This window comes from Manis pentadactyla, chromosome 16 (genome assembly GCF_030020395.1).
Source record: "Manis pentadactyla isolate mManPen7 chromosome 16, mManPen7.hap1, whole genome shotgun sequence".
Lineage (NCBI taxonomy): Eukaryota > Metazoa > Chordata > Mammalia > Pholidota > Manidae > Manis > Manis pentadactyla.
In genome coordinates, this window is record NC_080034.1 from 40691708 (window position 1) to 40710624 (window position 18917).

General features: G+C 54.8%; 5 protein-coding genes across 16 annotated transcripts; 2 read left to right on the forward strand and 3 right to left on the reverse strand.

Moving 5' to 3' along the window:
• Positions 1-718: 718 nt before the first annotated feature.
• On the reverse strand, positions 719-5185 carry RING1 (ring finger protein 1). 4 transcript variants are annotated; one of them, XM_036927632.2, is made up of 7 exons: positions 5077-5185; positions 4193-4329; positions 3252-3290; positions 2932-3147; positions 1858-2247; positions 1401-1674; positions 719-1134 (listed from the first exon to the last, which is right to left on the reverse strand). In XM_036927632.2, exons 2-7 carry the CDS (start codon positions 4213-4215, stop codon positions 1033-1035), a joined length of 1044 nt encoding a protein of 347 aa, XP_036783527.1. In that variant the 5' UTR covers positions 4216-4329; positions 5077-5185; the 3' UTR covers positions 719-1032. The 4 variants fall into 4 exon arrangements, with proteins under 4 accessions (XP_036783527.1, XP_036783524.1, XP_036783525.1 ...); XM_036927629.2 differs by having other exon boundaries at positions 3252-3412; positions 5077-5175; XM_036927630.2 differs by lacking the exon at positions 5077-5185 and adding an exon at positions 4441-4602.
• Positions 4269-5048, forward strand: LOC130681250 (proline-rich protein 2-like). The gene has a single exon (XM_057493873.1). It carries the CDS (start codon positions 4269-4271, stop codon positions 5046-5048), a length of 780 nt encoding a protein of 259 aa, XP_057349856.1.
• Positions 5186-6204: 1019 nt separating the features above from the next.
• On the reverse strand, positions 6205-8426 carry HSD17B8 (hydroxysteroid 17-beta dehydrogenase 8). Of its 3 annotated transcripts, XM_036927674.2 has the most exons (9): positions 8281-8426; positions 7898-8115; positions 7682-7798; positions 7478-7570; positions 7290-7375; positions 7093-7177; positions 6856-6898; positions 6579-6653; positions 6205-6396 (listed from the first exon to the last, which is right to left on the reverse strand). In XM_036927674.2, exons 1-9 carry the CDS (start codon positions 8324-8326, stop codon positions 6380-6382), a joined length of 780 nt encoding a protein of 259 aa, XP_036783569.2. In that variant the 5' UTR covers positions 8327-8426; the 3' UTR covers positions 6205-6379. The 3 variants fall into 3 exon arrangements, 2 of the variants coding, with proteins under 2 accessions (XP_036783569.2, XP_057350192.1); XR_008994451.1 differs by lacking the exon at positions 6856-6898; XM_057494209.1 differs by lacking the exon at positions 6579-6653.
• A 138-nt stretch (positions 8427-8564) lies between these two features.
• SLC39A7 (solute carrier family 39 member 7) lies at positions 8565-12180 on the reverse strand. 2 transcript variants are annotated; one of them, XM_036927670.2, is made up of 8 exons: positions 12018-12180; positions 11303-11711; positions 11045-11213; positions 10837-10890; positions 10540-10704; positions 10260-10400; positions 9857-10053; positions 8565-9432 (listed from the first exon to the last, which is right to left on the reverse strand). In XM_036927670.2, the coding sequence occupies exons 2-8, from the start codon at positions 11705-11707 to the stop codon at positions 9160-9162; spliced, it is 1404 nt and encodes a 467-aa protein (XP_036783565.2). In that variant the 5' UTR covers positions 11708-11711; positions 12018-12180; the 3' UTR covers positions 8565-9159. The 2 variants fall into 2 exon arrangements, with proteins under 2 accessions (XP_036783565.2, XP_036783567.2); XM_036927672.2 differs by lacking the exon at positions 12018-12180 and having other exon boundaries at positions 11045-11197; positions 11565-11616.
• Positions 12181-12252: 72 nt separating this feature from the next.
• Positions 12253-18867, forward strand: RXRB (retinoid X receptor beta). Of its 6 annotated transcripts, none has more exons than XM_036927668.2 (11): positions 12253-12333; positions 12514-12706; positions 13354-13601; positions 14088-14244; positions 14600-14779; positions 15830-16002; positions 16397-16526; positions 16714-16846; positions 16944-17047; positions 17374-17479; positions 17618-18867. In XM_036927668.2, exons 2-11 carry the CDS (start codon positions 12559-12561, stop codon positions 17763-17765), a joined length of 1527 nt encoding a protein of 508 aa, XP_036783563.1. In that variant the 5' UTR covers positions 12253-12333; positions 12514-12558; the 3' UTR covers positions 17766-18867. The 6 variants fall into 6 exon arrangements, with proteins under 6 accessions (XP_036783563.1, XP_036783559.1, XP_036783560.1 ...); XM_036927667.2 differs by having other exon boundaries at positions 12297-12420; XM_036927664.2 differs by having other exon boundaries at positions 12284-12706.
• Positions 18868-18917: the final 50 nt, after the last annotated feature.

Genomic DNA, 18917 nt, shown 5'->3' on the forward strand with positions numbered 1-18917 from the left:
CTCCTCCTCTCCAGCCTCCGCACTGCCCGGGACTCGGGGCCCAGCGGGGAGCCCGTTGCCCGGCCTCTGGCCTGCGGCCCGGCCCCGCCCGCGAACCAGAGGCTGCCAGGCAGCAAGGGCTTTCCGTGGCGCTCCCACCCCGCTGCTCTCAGTGCTGCCCAGACAGGCAGAGCTACAACCCCCGGGGGCCTCCCTCCACTCAGCCCGCGACCCGAGGGCCCGGGCTAGCTGCCTCCTGAGAACTGTGGTCGCCGACCCTGCCCGCCCTTTTCGGGAGGCAGTGGGATGGATGGTTCTCCCTCCTCCCTCCTTCTTTTTCCAGCTACAGAAACCAGCTTCTTGGAATGATGAGCAATTACTCTTCTTCCAAACACCGCGGTAGTCTTGTCTGTGTCTACAAGCATGCTTTACTCTCTGGGCCACTTTGTTGCTTTCCTTTGAGTACCGAAACCCTGGATTTCAGCGTGGGCTATTGTTAGGCGGCAAGTTTGGGGTCTGATTTCACACACCTCTCCGCTTTCCTCTCTTCCAGCTTCACGGACCATTCCTCCCTATTTTCATACATATTTTCTGATTTGGAGGCCCAGAAAAATGGGATTTATACACTGAATACCTGACATTTCCTCCCCATTTCCAAGGCTAAATTTCCAGGCTTCCCTCCCCAATCTTTTTTTTCCCCTTCCATTACACCCCTGATAAACAGACACAGAACCACAGGTTTCAAAGAGGAAAAAAAGCAAACTTGTTGGTGGTAGGAGGGTATGAGGGGGAGGGTTCTTCACCTTCCCCAACATTTTGTATAGATGGGAAGTTGAGGGGCAATAGAAAAGGCAGTAGATGGGGGCGCATGCCCCACTCTGTACAATATAGAAGAATCTGATATAGATACTTTGTAAAAAAGCCACTTGTCCTCATTTGTGTCCTCTTGCTGGCTGGCTGGGCTAGGGGGCACTGGGGGACAAAGACGCTGGGGTGGTGGGCTAGGACACAGGGATACCCCATGGTCCCCATCCTCTGGCTGTCCCAGTGGGGTCACTTTGGATCCTTGGTGGGGGCATAGCAGAGCTCCAGCGGCCGGGATACCTTCCAGAACTTCTCATTCACCAGTTCCAGGGTCAGTGAGCCATTCAGTGTCTACAGAGCAGGTGGAAGGAAGAGGCAGGGGAAGAGAAAGTTGCACAAGATAAAGGATATGAATGAGGCAAAAAGTGACCAAGGGAGGAAAGAAAAGGAGTAAGAGAGAGATAAGGCAAAGCCGGGCACATAGAGTGATGAGGACAGAGAAGGGAGATTAGGAGATGCAGAGGGAGAAGAGGGTCAGTCAGTTAGGTCGGATCATGGTCTGTGTAGCCCTAGGCTCACCCCTAACCCCTCACACCACAGCCTTCAGAGGCCCTTACCGTGAAAGCTCCACCCCCAGGAGCAATGTAGATGGTGTACTGCTTTTCACTGACACCTTCCAGACTGGGCAAGGCAGGCTCCTCAGGGCTGTCACCTCCTCCAGCACCCCCACCCTCTCCACCACCCCCATCAGGTCCCCCAGGATCAGAGGTGCCCCCTCCATGCCCTCCTGGCTCCCCCGCCTCTTGCTGCTGCCTCCGCTCAAGGGCAATGCGTAGGGCCAAGTACTTGGAGAGATGGTCCACTGTGGCATTCCCAGTTGTCTTCACATATCTGAAGTGGGCAAGAGAACAGGTTTAGGACACAGAAGGCCTCAAATGGAGAAGGGAAGTAGGGGACTTTCCAAAAGGGCCTCTGGGTTAGGGTTTCGTTCTGGGTTTGGGCAAAGCCCATTTCTGTTGGATGTGTATGCGATCTTTTGTTTCTTACTGGTGTGGGGAAAGACAGGGCTCTCACCTAGTCTGGCAGTATTCTCCCTTCTCCACGAGCAGGGGGTGGGGCCGGAACACGAGTTCAATTTCTCCACCTGGCTCCGGAGGACTGGGGGCCCCAGGAGGGCTTGGGGGGCCCAGGGTTCCCCCTCCCAAGGTCCCTCCTCTGTCACCAGAGTCTTCAGAACCGGCACCCCCACCCACTCCACCAGTGCCACCTCCCCCTGTCCCTACACTGCTCCCCCCTGCGCCCCCTCCACGAGGTCGCTTGGGAGCAGGGCCTGGGGCAGAGTCAGGGGCAGAGTCTGAGCTCACATCCTCTCCGTCCCCCTCCCCCTCCCCAGGCTCTCCTTCCCCGCCACTCATGGTGGTGGTCTGATCTGACCCGGGCATTGGCCGCCTCACACGCTGGGCCCTGTAGAAACAAGTGATTTAAGTTAGAAAGCACCAAGGATGAGAGACTTAGACTTTAAACTTCAGAGAATTAGGAGAACAGGAAAATCTTAATGATGATACCTAACAGTTTTAAAACACTATGTGCCAAGCTAAGTGTTCTGCACTGATTGCCTCACATAATACATACACTATAAGGGAGGAAATTATATTGTTTCATATCTGAGGAAACTCAGGCTTAGAGAGGTTAAGTAGTTTGAGATCATAGTCCCTACCTTCTCAAAGTGTGGTTCAAGAACCAGTAGCATAGGCTTATAGAAATGCAGACTCTCAGGCCTAATTTCAGACCTACTGAGTTAGAATTTGCATTTTTAACAAGTAATTTGGATACACATTAAAGACTAAGCATACAGACCTAGGAGGTGATTTAAGTCCCAGCAGTGTGAATCCTAGAACTTATGTTCAAAATCACTCTACTGTTCTAATATCTAGAAAGTGAGGGGCTGAGTTATTAATAGTAGTAGTGCCAGTTGCTAACTAAGAAGTTGTAATTTACATCCATGATTTCCAGATCTGACAATTAGGCTGTGTTTACCTCTTAGGATGCTAAGGCTTAGAAGCTGGTAGGGAGCAAAGACAGCACCAGGAGTCTGACCCATGGATCTGTCCCACCAGCCCTGCTACCACCTCCCTCCCAGACCCGAACCTGTGCATGGCCTGCATACGCAGCCCCTCTTCGATGCTGGAGCTCAGTGCCTGCTGGTTGTGCAGGCGGCTGAGGCGGATGAGAACCCGGTCTTGGTGGGCCTCGTATTCCTCCCGGCTTGGATAGATCTTAGAGATCAGGGCATCAAAGTTGGGGTCTGGCCGCAGAGACCGCTTGGATACCAGCTTCTTACGGCAGGTAGGGCACTCCTTGTTTCTGGTGTGGGAGAGAGGAGACCCTGAAAGAACAGTCAGCTGCCAGGGCATTGAGGCCCCAACTCTGTACCCTTCACCCTATTCCAAAGATGTCCCTCCTGTTACCCGCTCCGCAGGGCCGTGACAATGCAGTCAGAACAGAATCTGTGGAGACACTCCTTGGTGGTCATTGTATTCTTCAGCATGTCCAGGCAGATGGGGCACATGAGTTCTGAATGCAGTGACCGAGGAGAAACCGCAATCTCTGTGCCATCCATGATGGCTTCCTGGAGGCATCAGTGAGTTGGAAAGGTGATGGTGGGTTGAGGGGGAAATGGGTTTTAGAAACAAGTGGTTCACGGAATGGCAATTTTGAGAAGTACATATCGTGAGATGGCAGAATCTGGGTATCCCATGTTAACCACTTGAAGAAGATGGAAATTCTGAGAGAGAGAAAAGCTATTAACTTGGAGAGATAGGAGAACAGAAAGGATTAGAGTTGTTAAGAGCAGGGGCTTTGCAATAGGAAGATCTGAGGTTTGGTGAGAGGTATGGGGTGGCATGGATTTGTGGTCTGGGGAAGACTTATTCAAACAATTTCTTAAAGTATTGTCCTGGTACCATCTATATCAGAATCCCCAAGGGTGTGTTAAAAACGCAGATTCTAAGACCTGATCCCATTACTGTATCAGAATGTTGGGGAGTAGAGGGCAAGCCAAGAAACTCCATTTTTAAATAAATTCCCAAGGTGAGTCATAAGACTCACTAACCTATGACATTTAAATGAGAAACAGTAAAGGTAATTTCTGTCTGTTTACTATCTTTCAAATGAAGGTAGTAACACTTGCTTTACCACTCTGGCACGGCTGTTTCGAGGATTAAATGAGTTAAATGTGGAAGTGCTGAGAAAAGATTAAGGTTATTCGAAGGTAGGGGCCAAGGGAGTCTGGGAAATCGGGCAGTGATGGCAGAATGGGGCAAAAACTAGAAGAGGCTGAGAGATGGGAGTCTGGGGATTGAGGGGTTTAAGGAGAGGGTGTGAACCGCTAAGAGTGAATCCGTGTCACCTGCGGAGTCCGGTGGAGCTCATACAGACTCAGTTCCCACGTTTTGCTGGCATTCTGGGCATTCGCCGGCGTCGTCATGGTGACCGGGCACAGACCCCGCCACCAGGGCTCCACAGCGGGGGAGGAGGAGTGGTGGGCTGGGGACAGAGGGAAGGGGAGGGAGGGTGTTAAGGGGGCCGCCCGCGCAAAGGCCCCGCCCCTCCGAGGCTCCCCCCTCCGCCCCGACCCGCACCGGCGCTGCCCCTCACCCGGCTCCAGCCGTCCGCGCCCCCGCTGCCGCAGGGCCCCTAGCTGGGCCCGGGCTCCCGGGCCCAGTCAGCTCGGTCCGCAGCCGCTGCTCAAACAGCAGCTCCCGCCGCCGCCGCCGCCATGGCCCGGGCGCTGGGGCCCTACGTCACTTCCGCCTGCCCCTCCACCCTACCCCCCCAGCCCCTGCTGGCGGAGACGTCACCCGCCACTCGCGGCGCGGGGGGGACGCGACGTGGACGCCCTGGTTCTCCCGCTCTCGGGACGCTCCCGGCCCAGTGAGGAGCTGGCTTCCTCGAAGTCCCGCGCCACGTGGGGACCACAGACCCTGTACCCGGGCCAGCGCCGTCCCGCAGCCAACCTTAGCCACCATTCCCTTCTCGAGGCCCCCACTTGGGGCCTCCGCTCCGCAGGGCGGGGCCTGGGATCGCTTCGACCCCTGAAGGGGGACGTAGAGATTGAAAAAGGGACCACCTCCCCCACCGTGTCCCCTAGCGGCTCTGGGGAACGGGTCCCCCCTCCTCACAATCCCAGCCCAGGATTCGGGGGGTGTAAATGCTGCAAAGGATCCTCTGTCGCTTCAGTTCTCCAGTCCCGTGAACGCAACTAAGTCCCGGTGTGCCCGGGATTCCCCTTACCACCCTGGGGACTTGCTTCACCCTCCGTTTTGGCTCTCCCTAGACCCTCCGACCCGCTCTCCCCTCGAGGTTTGGGGGCGGCGGCTCGGGACGTCCAGACTCAACTCTCGGCCAGAGCCACAGACTCGAGAATTGCGTTTGGACAATCAAGAGCCGCGGCCCGGGGCGGGGGAGGAACGGGGGAATGGAGACACCACGCGGAAGCAGGGACACACATAAGATGGGGGCCCCTATCGGGGAGGGGGTGTGCGCGTGTGGGCGAGGACAAGGGGCCGAACGTCTGGAGCGGGAAGCGGGCAGAGCCTTCTCCAGGACTTTCCAGTAGGAAGGGGACGGGAAGGAAAGAGAAGAGAAGGGGGCAGAGCGATCCCCATTGAGGGCAGGGGATGGGAGAGGCATACGGGGCAAAAGAGACCGGGACGGGTGTCCTGTCTCTTCCAGCCAGAGCTCCGGGATTTGGGCTGCAGATGCCATGGGGTGGCCTGTTTCTGGGAAGGCAGCAGTGGGTCCCCTCGCCCCCTCCCCCAGTTCCCCCCTACTTCCCTGTCCTCTCCTTCAGTCCGTGGTCAGTCCTTATGTGGGCTCCAGAGTCGATTAGCGCGGACCCCCTCCCCTTCCTCCTTCTCCTCCCAACCCCTCCCTTCTGCTCTCCTTCAGGCCCTTTCATGGGCTGGTCCATTCCCCTAATCCTGGCCCCCTCCCCTAATCCCCCCCCATTGGACCCCAGGCCGGCTGTAGCTATTGTAAGGTGGAAAGGAAAGGGGGAGACTCGGAGAAAGGAGAGGGGTGGGGGAGGGCCACCTGTTCCAAGACCTCCTTTCAAGGCCAGACTGGACACCAGGATGGGGCCATGGACAAATCACCCTTGGGGACCATAAGGACCCAGGGAATCGGGGGGAGGAGACTGGGACTGCAGGATGAGTGGGAGGGGATGGGGTAGAGACCCCTCCCCCCCAAAAAGACCCAGAGTGTCACGCATCCAGAGACACACACACTCTCTTCTCTCACACCCGGTGGCGGGGGTTGCCCTGGGAGACCAGGCACTGAAAGGGAACAATCCTCTGGGAAAGGGAAAGGAGGGGGAGGTGGGGAAGGGTCTGAGAGCTTGGACACAAGAAGAACCAGAGGTGGCAGGGAAGAGGATTTGGAATTTATTAGGGTCACAAGCACCCCTGCCTCCCATATTCAGCATTCCTGAGCCATACACTGCCACCCCTTTTGTAGCCCGGGAACTGAGTCCTCACCAGCAGGAAGCCAGGCAGAGTGGTGAGGGAGTGTGCAGAGTCCAGGGTCCTTTAGGCAGTTACATGAAAAGACCTCCTGGAAGGGGCAGAAACATTTGGACAGATGCAAAGGTGGAGAAAAATGGGCTGGGGCACCCACTTCTGTCCCTGGCCTGTGGGAACTTCTGCCCTTCCTCAGTGGCACCAGACTTGCCTCACTTTCTCTTAGCATCTGGGTTCCACTTCTCTGCCCTCTCCCTCCCCAGGATGGCCTCATACCAGTGACTTCCACTGAGGCCCCTGTGATGTATCCACTGGCGTCAGATGCCAAGAATGCAACCACATCTGCTACATCTATGGGAATAGTGGAGAGAGGGCACAATCCTACTCACTCTTATAGACCAAAGTGGCCATCACCTCCCCCTAGCAACACCCCCTCTCCCCAGGCACACACAGAAACAACCAATCCTGGTGAGAACCTCTCAGATACCACAGACTTTGGGATCTCTTCACTTAGCACCGTTCCCCAGGGCCTTCGTCCCCACTCAGTGCTCACCCTCAGGGCTCCCCATATGTCCCATCGGGATCATTCCAATCACCTGTAAGGAAACATATGTGGGTGAAAGTTTCTTTTATGGATTTTTTTGTAGACCAAGTCTTTGACCCTTTTTTCTTTTGTATTCATTCTTTGTACACTTAATTGAATTTGCCAGACACTGTGCCTGGCATTCTCTCTCTGCAGCCCAGAGAGGTTGGGTTTGAGTAATATAGTTCTCTGCCCACGGCCTCCTACCTTGTCCAGCACTTTCTGTGGCACTTTTTGTGTCATAGGTGTTGTAATGAACCCTGGGAGGACAGAGTTACAGCGGATTCCATGTCTGTGGAAGGGAGAGTGGCTGATGACTCTGGAGAGGACTGAACATTGACCTTTTCCTCAGACCTCCCATAAGCCTCAGCAAAACTTCCCCTCTCCCCAGGCGTCTGACCAACCGTCCAAGCTCACGGGCTGCAGTCTGGGTCAGCCCAATCACTCCAGCCTTGGATGCTGCATAGTTTGTCTGTCCCACATTTCCCACCTATAGGGGAGTCAGAGATTGGGATGAGTCAGAAGTCCCAAGGAGGAGCTGTCCTCTCTATGCCCATTTTAGTTGGCTGACCTCATCCCAGCTCAACCTCACCTTCCCTATGATGCTACTGATATTGATGATGGAGCCATGACAACTACTGGACACCAGGGCTTGGGCTGCAGCCTGTGTGACTAGAAAGATGCTCTGGGTTGGGGAGAGGAACAAGGCACAAAGGATCAGTTGGAGTGACAGTCTTTCTTCAACTCCCTCCCCCAGGCTAGAGGAGCCAGAAGTCACGGGTTCAGAGGTCACCACCTTGAGATTGACAGCTATGACTTTGTCCCAGTCGTCCTCAGACATGTGCAGCAGAAACTCATCCCTGTTGATGCCCGCACAGGACACAACGACAGATGGAGGCCGAGAAAAACAGGCCTATGGAAGGAGGAGGTTACACACCAAAATACCACGGAAAGCCAGGGGCAGTAGAGGCAGTGTTAGAGCTTTAAAGGGGGCGAGGTCTCTCGCGTTCACCTGCACTTGTTCCAGCAGGCGCCTGGTGGCCCCTGCCTCAGACACATCAACCTGGAAGGAAGCGTGGGCGCCGCGGGACACCCCCTCCTCATTCCCCCGCCCGCGCAGCAGCCGCACCGTCTCCCGTGCCGCTGCACCGTCCAGGTCGCAAGCGGCCACGGTGGCCCCCTCTCCGGCCAGGCGCACACTGACGGCTCTGCCGATGCCGCCACCCGCGCCTGAGAAAGAGAGAACACGCTGGCAGGTAGGAGGAAGGAGTGGGCAGAGGTCAGAGGCCAACAGGGCACAAAGTAGAATTTGGACGAGGCCACATCGCTGCAGAGTCCGAAGGCGCGACCCCAACTTCAGCACCCCAAACCACCCAGCGAGAGCACCCCTTCAACCTGTGACCAGGGCCAGCGCGGAGCGGAGCCGGAGTTGAGACGCCATGGTTAGCAGCGGGCAGGTGGGTGGGAACCCACTCCAGGACTGAGCCAATCCGAGCTCAGAGGGGGCGTGGCGAGAGCAAAGCCGCGCCAATCGAAGGCCCACAGGCGCTAGGCCAACTGTGGCCGCCAGCGCAGACCAACCTCCCACAGCCAAGCCAGGGTGCAGCCAAGTACCACGACTTGGGGGGTCAGGTAGTGGGGAGCCGCCCCACTCCCCCTAAAAAGACAAAGACTGCGTGTGAGGTGGAAGATTTAAAGACTTTATTTCCGGTCACCACCCCTCCCCTTCCATTCAGTGATATAAAAAGAAATTAAAAAATCAGGCCATGAGATTAGTAGCTCCCCCTCTCCCCCAATCACTTCCAAATTAGGACACACGATTGACATTTATTTGATCATCCCTGACTCTTCCTGCTACCCTCTGTCCAGGGCTCTGGTCTTTCCTGAAACTTCCAATAACAGGTGGGAAAGAGTCAGACGACCCTGAAGAAGCCTGTGTAGTAGCTTGGTCCTCTGTGAAGAGGTTGAGTAGGGGGACAGGGGTAGGCTGCCATCACTCCTCCTCTTTTTTATGACCCCATGTAGCCCCGCAAATCCAAAAACATGGTCAGCACATGCTCAACAAACACTATGGCCCCTCTGGCCTCTCATTCTCACCTCTGCAGCCCCTTGTAGGACTGCCATGGCCCTCATGCCAAAGTCACCACTTTCCTAGGATAGAACTTCTTTGGCAGATGTCTCTGGCCAGGGCCTCCAAATTCCACAGTCCCCTGACCTGGGAGACTTAAGAGGCTAGAGGTTCAGGGCTGGGGTGGGGGCAGTTTATCCTACCTCTCACTCGAGGTGGGCAATCAGCACCATCATGACAACTCCTCCCAGCAGCCCAAGCACCTCCAGAAGTGACTGCAGTGGTGATGCCTCCCTCAACAGCTCAGGCAACACCGACACTGTTGCCACATAGATAAAGCCACCTGCAGTGAATGGTAGAACCCAGCCAGGACCTGTACCACCTGCAATTTCATTGCCCACTGCTCCTCCTTCAGTTAGGAGGGCACAGGCTGTGCCTGCCAGTGCCCCTACTGCCGTGAGTAGTTGTAGACGCATCGCCTGGTGGGCAGAAGAGAGAGGCACTCAATGACATGTAAAGGATATCAGTATAGGTGCACATGGGTAGGGTACATGCCTTTGAGAACTAAAGAGTAAGACAAAAAGTGGGGTGGGGGAAGGTCTACAATAGACACTTTCTGAACAACCTTAGACATCAAAGAGGTTCTTTCCACAGACCTGACCCAGTAGATCAGGGTGGGGAGCTGAGTGTGAAAGACCCTCATAAACCATTCAGATGGTTTATAGACCACAGTTTAAGAAACACTGACAGGACAAAGAAAGAGAACTTCCCCCTCTCATTTCTAGAGAATTTGTTAGTAACAGTATGACTTGTTTGGAACTAATGAGAAACAATTCTTGGGTATGGGGTGAGCAGAGGATAAAGGATTTGAGACAACCATGTTTGGTGCATATCATCACCAACCTGCTTTTTGCTGCACCCAGACTGGACCAAGATGGCAAAGTCCCCGACTTCATGGGGCACTTCATGGAGCAAGACAGTCAGTGTGGTCACGATCCCTAGCCCCCGACCCCCACGAAATGAAGCACCAATGGCCAGACCATCTGTGAAGTTGTGTGCCAGGTCAGCAGCCAGATTTAGGTACCCTGACACACGCAGATCTTGTACAGGAGAAAAGGAAGATAAAATAATTAGAGACATCCATCCTCCGCAGTCCCAGCCCTGGTCAGCCCTGATCACCTTTACACAGACCACTTCACAACTAGCCCCTCTGTGTTTCCCAGACACCTGCCATTATCCGCAGTGTATATTCCATGTGATTCACGATGATGCTCCTTGCCCGAGCATCACCAACCCTGGCCCTCACCTGAACCTGTTTTTTCATCTTCAGAATTCTCAGGTCTCACTGGCCCATCTTTGGGCCCTGTGCTCCCTCGTCTTCTCTTCTGTGACCCCTCTCCTTCCTTTTCTTCTTCCTCTGAGCTCTGCTTCTTCTTTGAAGGATGCTCTGAGGGAAGAAAAAAGTTGGTAAGAGTGGGGAACAAAATACCTTCAAAAGGGGAAGTCCCCTCCCATCTAAGAGCCATAAAATTAGCAGATTCTGAGGTAGACAAGGTGGCTTTTATGAAAACTGTTTCTGGGCTCACCCTGTCTTCCATGTCCATGGCTTCCATGTGTGTGACCATGAGTGTGTCCATGTCCATGACTGTGTCCATGTCCTCCTTTTACATGTCTCACAAATTTCTCCACCACAAGAAAGGCAACAATTCCACTGAGGACCCACAGTCCCACAGACAGAATGGGGCCCTGGCCTGGGAATGGAGGTTTTGAGACATTAAAGGAAATGAGGATTTCAGACTCCTCTACCCCAAGTTTGAGAGAAGATTAGGGAGGGACAAACCTTTCCCAGCACCCCAACCTGGCTCCTTCCACCCCTTTCTCACCATTGTGGGAGTGTCCATGTCCAGGTTGCTCCAGAGGATGGTGAGAATGAGGTTCTGGAGGAAGCAGGAGAAAAGGCTAGATGAAGGAATATCCTGCTCAAGGGGTGTGCATTTTGGGGAATACTGGCAGGTCGGCAAGAGGAAAGAACCCTTTTGTCCAAAGAATAAAATACATTAAGATTTGAGGTAAAGACCAGAGGTCACTTACCCAGGGCATGAGGGATGAGGTGCAGGAAGGCATCTCCCAGCAGTCCACCTGAAGCAAAACTGAGCAGGATCTGGAGCAGAGAACGGTGCCGGGGGCAGTTTGACTCCACAGGGATAAGGAAGAGAACGAAAAACGGAGCTGCAGAGATTAGCACTGTGGCCCCCAGTGCCTGGTGAGGGACAGTCAGGGGTCAAGTGGTGTAGGATTTCCCAACAATCCAGAATCAGACCCTCTCCCTCCCATCCCCTGGGGACTCACGTAGGCCCAGAGAGTGACAGTGTCCAATTCCTCCTTGATGCCTGGAGCCTCAGACTCCCCATAGCCTCCATGGCTGTGCTCATGGTCATGTCCATGTCCTCTGTGATAGAGGCTCTCATGGGAGTGGCCATGGCCATGGTGCAAATCCTCATGTGAATGTCCATGTTCGTGACCGTGGGTATGCCCATGCCAGATGCTCTCGTGAGTGTGGCCATGGCCATGGGCATGGCTGTGTCCTTGGTGGAAATCCTCATGTGACTGCCTGTGGCTGTGTCCATGGAAGTCCTCGTGCAGGTCCTCTTGCAGGTCGCCATGACCTCCGTGTCCGGCCACTAGCAGCCCCAAGGCCGCCCAGATCAGCAGTCCCACGGCCCCACAGCGGGGGACCTCCAGGCCTCTGGCCATCACGCTGACCAGAGGGACAGAGAGTGATTTCACTTGACCTTCAACTCTATACCTATGTGGGGTCCTCTTTACTCCGCTCGCGCCTTCCGTCCACTTCTATGGGCCGCTCCCCATTCTGTCCCCACCCACATTGTTCCCAGGACTCGTTCTCTTAATCCCGAACCCCCTCCCGGATGCAGGGCCCCTGGACACCGCTCTAGGCTTTGGTCGTCCGTTTTACGGGCCTTCTGGGTCCTCGTCTCTATGACCCACTAAGTGGGCAAAAAGGCCTGAAAAGAACGGACAGTAGGGTAAAGCGGAGAATTCTCACCGGCTCCAGTATCCTTTCCTTTTCCCGTTTGCTTAGACGTGGCAGTCCCACCTCTAGCTCCCGCGAGAACAGGAAGTTCCGTTCTACCTCGGTTCCAATACCTTTACTAATATGTCGGCTCTCCTGTATTGACTTGGCTGCCCTCCCTGATGCGCATGTGCGAGTGTGGAGGTTATTTGAGGGGAGGCTGGGCGAGGCCCGCTTACAGGTCCGAGGAGACCGCCTCCTCCGTTTCCAACTAGACGAGAGGGCGGGAACTAACCCGAAGACTTCCCGTCTATACCAAGATGGTTGCCATATCGGCGCTGTCATTTTGGTACGGAGCAGAGCAAAGCGCCTAATTCGACCCGGTTCAGGCCAGAGTCCTTTACCCTGGGGCCTCCTTGTACTCGGCCAGCCCCCGGTCAGTCTTTGGGAATCCCTGGTACCTCTTTGGTATCCCTACACTCAGCCAGGAATCATGTCTTGGGCTGCTCGCCCGCCCTTCCTCCCCCAGCGGCATGCCGCAGGGCAGTGTGGGCCGGTGGGGGTGAGAAAAGAAATGCATTGTGGGGTCGCGTCCCGGTGGCGGCGGCGACGGCCCTGGCTGGATCCCGCGGCGGCGGCGGCGGCGGCAGTGGGAGAACAACAAACCCCGGAGCCGGAGCCGGGGGAGGCTGGACGGGACGGGATGGGCGACAGCGGGCGGGGTGAGTGTTCGAGCCCGTGAACAGGCGAGCCAGTGACCGCGCTATCTGCAACCCCTCCCCCAGCTCCTCTGGCGCTCTTTCCCTGGCGCTCCCGCCCCCTTGTTTGTAAACACGCGTCCCCTCCCTGCGGAGGGCCTTAGCGCCCTCCCCCCGGGGCGGGGCGGGGGAGCTTCCGCCCTCCTGGCGGTGGCCGCCTGAGGCCCTTCGCTCCGGGGGTCCCGGGAGTGGGACACAAGTCCTCAAGGAGGAGGACTCTGGACGTTTGAAGTCGGATCCTGTGTCCTACGGGGGGTCCCTTCCTCTTCCCGCACGCTCCGGCTCCAAGCTGGGAATGGAGGGGCCGGCTCGTCCACCCCACGTGCTGCCCCACCCACCCGGGACGCTTCCGGCTTGGGGTGACCAAGTGCCTTGCTTGGAATTTTTCCTCTCCTGAATTATCCTTTTTGTCCACCCCCTCCTCTTAACATTTAAACCGTTTACAGCAGGGAGTGGGGCGGTCTCTGGACTTGGGGATGAGTGGGGTTGGGTGGGGCGCGGTGGGAGATTAGAGAGAGAATTAAAGTCTCCAGTGGGATGATTGAAGACTCATTTTCTCTTTTTGTTTCTCTGTTTGTGTGTCTCTGTGCCTGTATGTGTCCCTTCCTCAGACTCCCGAAGCCCAGACAGTTCCTCCCCAAATCCCCTTCCCCAGGGGGCCCTTCCCCCTTCTCCTCCTGGGCTACCCTTACCTCCTTCTGCAGCCCCATCCCTTGGAGGCTCTGGGGCCCCACTCCCACCTCCGATGCCACCCCCACAACTGGGCTCCCCCTTCCCGGTCATCAGCTCTTCCATGGGGTCCCCTGGTCTGCCCCCTCCAGCTCCCCCAGGATTCTCCGGGCCTGTCAGCAGTCCCCAGGTGAGAGGTTGTGGCCCACTTACTGCCTCTCCACTTTCATTTCCTTGTGACCCCGGATCCTTGTGTGAACTTCCCCATAGCCCACTGACCTTCCAGTCATCTAATGCTGGCAGGCCTGTGGTCCTTGTGAGACCCTTTGCCCTTCCTGAGGTGACTGATCTTTCAGTGCATGCTTCCTCTCCAACCCTTATAGTTTTTATGTCCCTTTCACCAATCAGTGATTTTCTGCCCTTTTTGTCCCATCTGTCATTCTGAGATACATGCCTTTCAGGGCCACTGTTTTGCACAGTTTCAGAGGGAACTGTATGTCTAATTTCTTTGGGGTTACGCTCCAGGGATGCCTCTTCACATAGACTGCTGTTTAAATAATATCTTCCCTAATGTTCAATGCAGGGCCCTTCTAGGTGTAGGGATGATTTCCATCACCTCCAAGAGGTTCTTCTTCCCAGTGAGTCTCCCTGTGACTTCCCTATTTCCCCATCCCAGATTAACTCAACAGTGTCGCTCCCTGGGGGTGGGTCTGGCCCCCCTGAAGATGTGAAGCCACCAGTCTTAGGGGTCCGGGGCCTGCACTGTCCAACCCCTCCAGGTGGCCCTGGGGCTGGCAAACGACTATGTGCAATCTGCGGGGACCGAAGCTCAGGTATGGGGTCCAGAGGGTCAGCAGAGAAGAAAGGGAGTTTGTAATTTACCATTACTTGTGGCATTCCGAGGGCTGCATGGGGTCTTGTTGGAGCCAGTGCGCTGGGGAAGGCCTGATGAGAGAGAGCTAAGGATCCTGAAGCTCAGATGTGGGATGGGCAGTGGTCAGAGGGAAAAGGGGGCTGGTACAGGGTTTTTGAACAGTGAGGAGAGTGGGACTGGATCATCGCACCCGTGTGCTGGTTTCTCATCTCTGTATTTGGTAAACACAAAGTGAACTTAAACTAAGCTTGTCAGAGACCTAATGGTGAGGGGTCTACTTGCTGCCTTGTCATTGCCCTTCCCCCTTCTTGTAGGCAAACACTACGGGGTTTACAGCTGTGAGGGTTGCAAAGGCTTCTTCAAGCGCACCATCCGGAAGGACCTGACCTACTCGTGCAGGGACAACAAGGACTGCACGGTGGACAAGCGCCAGCGGAATCGCTGTCAGTACTGCCGCTATCAGAAGTGCCTAGCCACTGGCATGAAGAGGGAAGGTAAGGGCCTGTCCATCTGCCCTATGGGAGAGGAGGGAAGGGGCCAAGGGAAGACTTGGGGAAACCACCTGCTATCCATCTCAGAGAGGCTGGACTGTTCTCTCTCTCCTCTAGAGGGCGATATTTGATTTCCCTCTCCCCTCCTCATCAGCACTTGTCCCTGGTATCCTGATCTGGTCCCTTGAGTTTCCTTCTAAATGGGTCTGCTTCTGTGCCCTGCACCTGAGACCACTCCCCCGTCTGGTGCTAGAGTAGAATAAATTTACCTTCTCTTGGTGGGCTTCTCTGTCACCCCTTCTCTAACCTGAATAGTCTCTCCTTTCTTTGACCCTTTGATCCTTTTTTGGTTTCAGTCTCTCTATTGTCTGGTTTTTCCTTCAAATTCTGGAACACTGTACTTTTAAGCTATAGACTTTATTGAAGATCCCAAGGCTGCTTTTCCTCTTCTTTATCTTACCTTCTTAAGTCTGATTCTGGGATTCTCAGAAATGCATTATAGAGTATCCCTTTCACTTGGTCAGACTCTTCATTTTAAAGGAGATGAGCCTCAGGCATGGCTTTCCCAAGGTCATGAAACAAAACAGTTGCAGGGCTGGGATCAGAACCCACAGCTCAGAAGACCCAGGCCAGTGTTCCTTTCATTGCCCCTTTGTTGGGTCAGAAGAGCACAAAATTTGCAGTCAGGCACACTTGGATTCAGATGTGCCATGTGTTATGTGAACTTGGGCAGGCTATTTAACTTCTCAAAGCCCCAATATTTTCATCTTTAGAAATAGGGGTAAGAGCTCACAGGGCTGTTAAAATAACTGCGTGAATGTTAAAATGAAATGTGCTTGTCACATTTTGCCCTTGTCTTCTTGGCTAATTTTTTGCCCTTTTATAACCCGTTTCCACACTGCCTTCATTCCACTTTGTTTCTAGTGATGTTCCCAGTTTCCACAAATATGTCTTACGGGCCATGAGACCTTGGTAAGGCCCTGAAGATGTTTTGGAACCCTTTCATGGCTGGCTGCTGACTTTCTGTTTTTTCTTCTCCTGCCTTTTCCCCAGCGGTACAGGAGGAGCGTCAGCGGGGGAAGGACAAGGATGGAGATGGGGAGGGGGCTGGGGGAGCCCCTGAGGAGATGCCTGTGGACAGGATCCTGGAGGCAGAGCTTGCTGTGGAGCAGAAGAGTGACCAGGGCGTTGAGGGTCCTGGGGGAACCGGGGGTAGCGGCAGCAGCGTGAGTGATGGGGTCATTCCACTCTCCTTCCTGATGGGGGGACGGGGGTGGGAGTCTGGGTCTTTTATTTCCTCCTCCCCTTCCCCTCACAACCTCTCTAACACTGCCTGGGACTGGAAGTGCTGCCAAAGAAAGTCTCTCAAACATCTGAGGTGGGTCTGATAGCTTCCTCTGTCCCTCCCCCAAAAACAACCCATGGGCAGAACCCCAAGCAAGTCCTAAATAAACAATTGTTTTCCTGGATGCCAGATGAGAAGCCTGATTTACAGGGGTGGGTTCAGATGGGGCTTGCAGAGAGATTCCGTATAAGGAGGGGATGTCGAAAGCCTCTTAGAAGGGTGGGGCTCCAGTGTACCTCCAAACTTCCATAACTTTTATTCCCCATCCCCTGCAGCCAAATGACCCTGTGACTAACATCTGTCAGGCAGCTGATAAACAGCTATTCACACTTGTTGAGTGGGCGAAGAGGATCCCACACTTTTCTTCCTTGCCTCTGGATGACCAGGTCATATTGCTACGGGCAGGTCAGTGGACTTGTATTCCTTTGCTCTCTTGACATTTGACCCCTTTTTGACTTGACCTTAGTGACCCCAGTGCATACTTGCATACCCAGGGAGCCAAGTTCACTGACCTCACCACCTCTTCTTCCCCAGTGTGCTTTGACTTCTATGCCTGATCTCTGGCTTCTGACTCTTGCTGTCTCCCACCCAGGCTGGAATGAGCTCCTTATTGCCTCCTTCTCCCACCGATCCATTGATGTCCGAGATGGCATCCTCCTTGCCACAGGTCTTCATGTGCACCGCAACTCAGCTCATTCTGCGGGCGTGGGAGCCATCTTTGATCGGTCAGTGGCCTCCGCTGGCCCATAGGTAGAGGGGGTGGGGCTATTGGCTGGTCCGTGTCCAAGGCTGGCTGAGCTGTGACCTTTGAGTGACCTGCAGGTCCCTCTCCAGGGTGCTGACAGAGCTAGTGTCCAAAATGCGTGACATGAGGATGGACAAGACAGAGCTTGGCTGCCTGAGGGCAATCATTCTGTTTAATCCAGGTAAGAGGAGGATGGCCCCTGTCTCTCAAGACCAAGGCACCCTTGGAGCCTTCTCTTCTCTGGAGACTCTTAAGTTACCCAGCTGACCCCCTTAGTAAGACCCTCAACCAGAAAATCTCCCAGCTGACCAAGAAAAAAACACATAAACACATCCACTGATGTATTTCCCTCTGCCCATCCCACAAACCTGATGTGCCCTTTTTCCCTTGCCAGGCAGCTGGTGAAGGGCAAGTAGGTGGGGCCCCAAAGGGACATCGTGTGGACAGCATCTCCACACTTGTCCTGACTTGATTTGTCCTCCTGTTCTCTCTTCCCTGCCAACCCAGATGCCAAGGGCCTCTCCAACCCCAGTGAAGTGGAGGTCCTGCGGGAGAAGGTGTACGCATCTCTGGAGACTTACTGCAAACAGAAGTACCCTGAGCAGCAGGGACGGTGAGAAGGAGCTGTGGGAATGAGGGGTTGTGGGTAGGGTACTGAGGCTCCCACAGGGGTGCGGGATGAAGCCATAAGGATGTGTTCAGGACCCATGTGGCTCCAGCTCTCACTTGGCTTCTCTCACCTCTGTCTCAGGTTTGCCAAGCTGCTGCTCCGTCTTCCTGCCCTTAGGTCCATCGGCCTTAAGTGTCTAGAGCATCTGTTTTTCTTCAAACTCATTGGTGACACTCCCATCGACACCTTCCTCATGGAGATGCTTGAGGCTCCCCACCAGCTAGCCTGAGCCCAGACCCAAATGTGGTGCTCCCCACACTTGATGAGTGCACATCTGAGAGGACTCCAAGCCTTGGGGCAGGGTGGGAGGGGCTGTGTTCCTAGAATCTTGGTGAGGTGAGGAGTACAGGGCAGAACCGAGACCTCCAAGGGGGTTCATCAACCCTCCAAGGGGTTTGCTTGGTATCACAAGTCAGGGGACCCTAGTTCCTTGTGAGGGCTGGACCTCTCTCTTCAGTGGCCTTGAGTCCCTGAATTTGTCTGGGTTTGCCGTGATTTGGGGTGATTTCTCACCCCCTGCCTGGAGTGATCTGTCCTCCCAGCACAAAGCACTGGCCTTGCTCCCAGGACATTACTTACTTCTCATCCTCCCTCACTTAGCTCCCCATCTGAGGAGTGGAAATAGGAACTCTCCCAGAGATGGATACTGGGGGGCAGGCCTCCCAGACTGATGGACACAGGAGGAGTGCTCTGACAGGGCTTCCTCTAACCAAGCCTGACAGACAGGGGCTTCTCTGGAAGAGGAAGATGGCCTGTCATTGCCCTCTTCAGAGTCCCTCTCACACTTCACCTGCTGCTGCAGTCAGACTGAAAAATAAGGTGGTGGTTAACGGGCGGCGGGTGGACATGTAGAACCAATCTGCTATTTTTAATTTCCTCTGAGGATGACTTACAGTTAGACTCAAAGAAGTACTGTACTTTCCCAGGTTGACTGAGAAATGCCAGTGGTGGAGGTAGTGTTTGAAAAAGGCAGGGCCCTGAGATGATCTGTCCCTGGGGTTCCTGAAACACTGGCCTTCCCACCCTCCTCCCCGATCTCTCCCTGTCTACCTTGGGGACAGGGCCTGGCTGTGATGGCAGGGTGAGGTAGGGGCTGGTTTGGTGAACAATCTTAGGCTCATCCCTTCCCAGCTGTCCCCCAGCCCTGGGCACATACAGTATAGGCAGCAGGGACACAGGACCCTGGCCTGAGAATTGAGGGGATATGGTCAGCCTATTTGGAGTTGGGGTGTTGGGGCTGCATGATTTTTGCCCTGCAGCTTTTCTCTCTGGGGTTCCTTTCCCCTCTCACACACAAAATCGCTTTCAAATTAAAATTGCTGTTTTCTGGACCGAGGTGACTGTTGGGAAGTGGGCAGCGCTGTGATGGGCTGGGTGTGGG

What these genes read in the sequence shown, in the direction of transcription:
- RXRB (XM_036927664.2), top strand. Translation starts at nt 12,478, where the DNA reads ATGTCTTGGGCTGCTCGCCCGCCCTTCCTCCCCCAGCGGCATGCCGCA. An exon ending in GATGGGCGACAGCGGGCGGG is followed by an intron (nt 12,707 to 13,353) that starts GTGAGTGTTCGA and finishes TCCCTTCCTCAG; the next exon opens with ACTCCCGAAGCCCAGACAGT. An exon ending in GGCCTGTCAGCAGTCCCCAG is followed by an intron (nt 13,602 to 14,087) that starts GTGAGAGGTTGT and finishes TCCCCATCCCAG; the next exon opens with ATTAACTCAACAGTGTCGCT.
- RING1 (XM_036927629.2), bottom strand. Translation starts at nt 4,270, where the DNA reads ATGACGACGCCGGCGAATGCCCAGAATGCCAGCAAAACGTGGGAACTG. An exon ending in AGCTCCACCGGACTCCGCAG is followed by an intron (nt 3,413 to 4,192) that starts GTGACACGGATT and finishes TGATGCCTCCAG; the next exon opens with GAAGCCATCATGGATGGCAC. An exon ending in GTCACGGCCCTGCGGAGCGG is followed by an intron (nt 3,148 to 3,251) that starts GTAACAGGAGGG and finishes CTCCCACACCAG; the next exon opens with AAACAAGGAGTGCCCTACCT.
- SLC39A7 (XM_036927670.2), bottom strand. Translation starts at nt 11,707, where the DNA reads ATGGCCAGAGGCCTGGAGGTCCCCCGCTGTGGGGCCGTGGGACTGCTG. An exon ending in ACATGGACACTCCCACAATG is followed by an intron (nt 10,705 to 10,836) that starts GTGAGAAAGGGG and finishes CTCCATTCCCAG; the next exon opens with GCCAGGGCCCCATTCTGTCT. An exon ending in CTGGGTGCAGCAAAAAGCAG is followed by an intron (nt 9,433 to 9,856) that starts GTTGGTGATGAT and finishes TCTGCCCACCAG; the next exon opens with GCGATGCGTCTACAACTACT.
- HSD17B8 (XM_036927674.2), bottom strand. Translation starts at nt 8,326, where the DNA reads ATGGCGTCTCAACTCCGGCTCCGCTCCGCGCTGGCCCTGGTCACAG. An exon ending in TCATAGCTGTCAATCTCAAG is followed by an intron (nt 7,571 to 7,681) that starts GTGGTGACCTCT and finishes TCCCCAACCCAG; the next exon opens with AGCATCTTTCTAGTCACACA. An exon ending in GCAGCCCGTGAGCTTGGACG is followed by an intron (nt 7,178 to 7,289) that starts GTTGGTCAGACG and finishes TCCCTTCCACAG; the next exon opens with ACATGGAATCCGCTGTAACT.
- LOC130681250 (XM_057493873.1), top strand. Translation starts at nt 4,269, where the DNA reads ATGGTGACCGGGCACAGACCCCGCCACCAGGGCTCCACAGCGGGGGAG.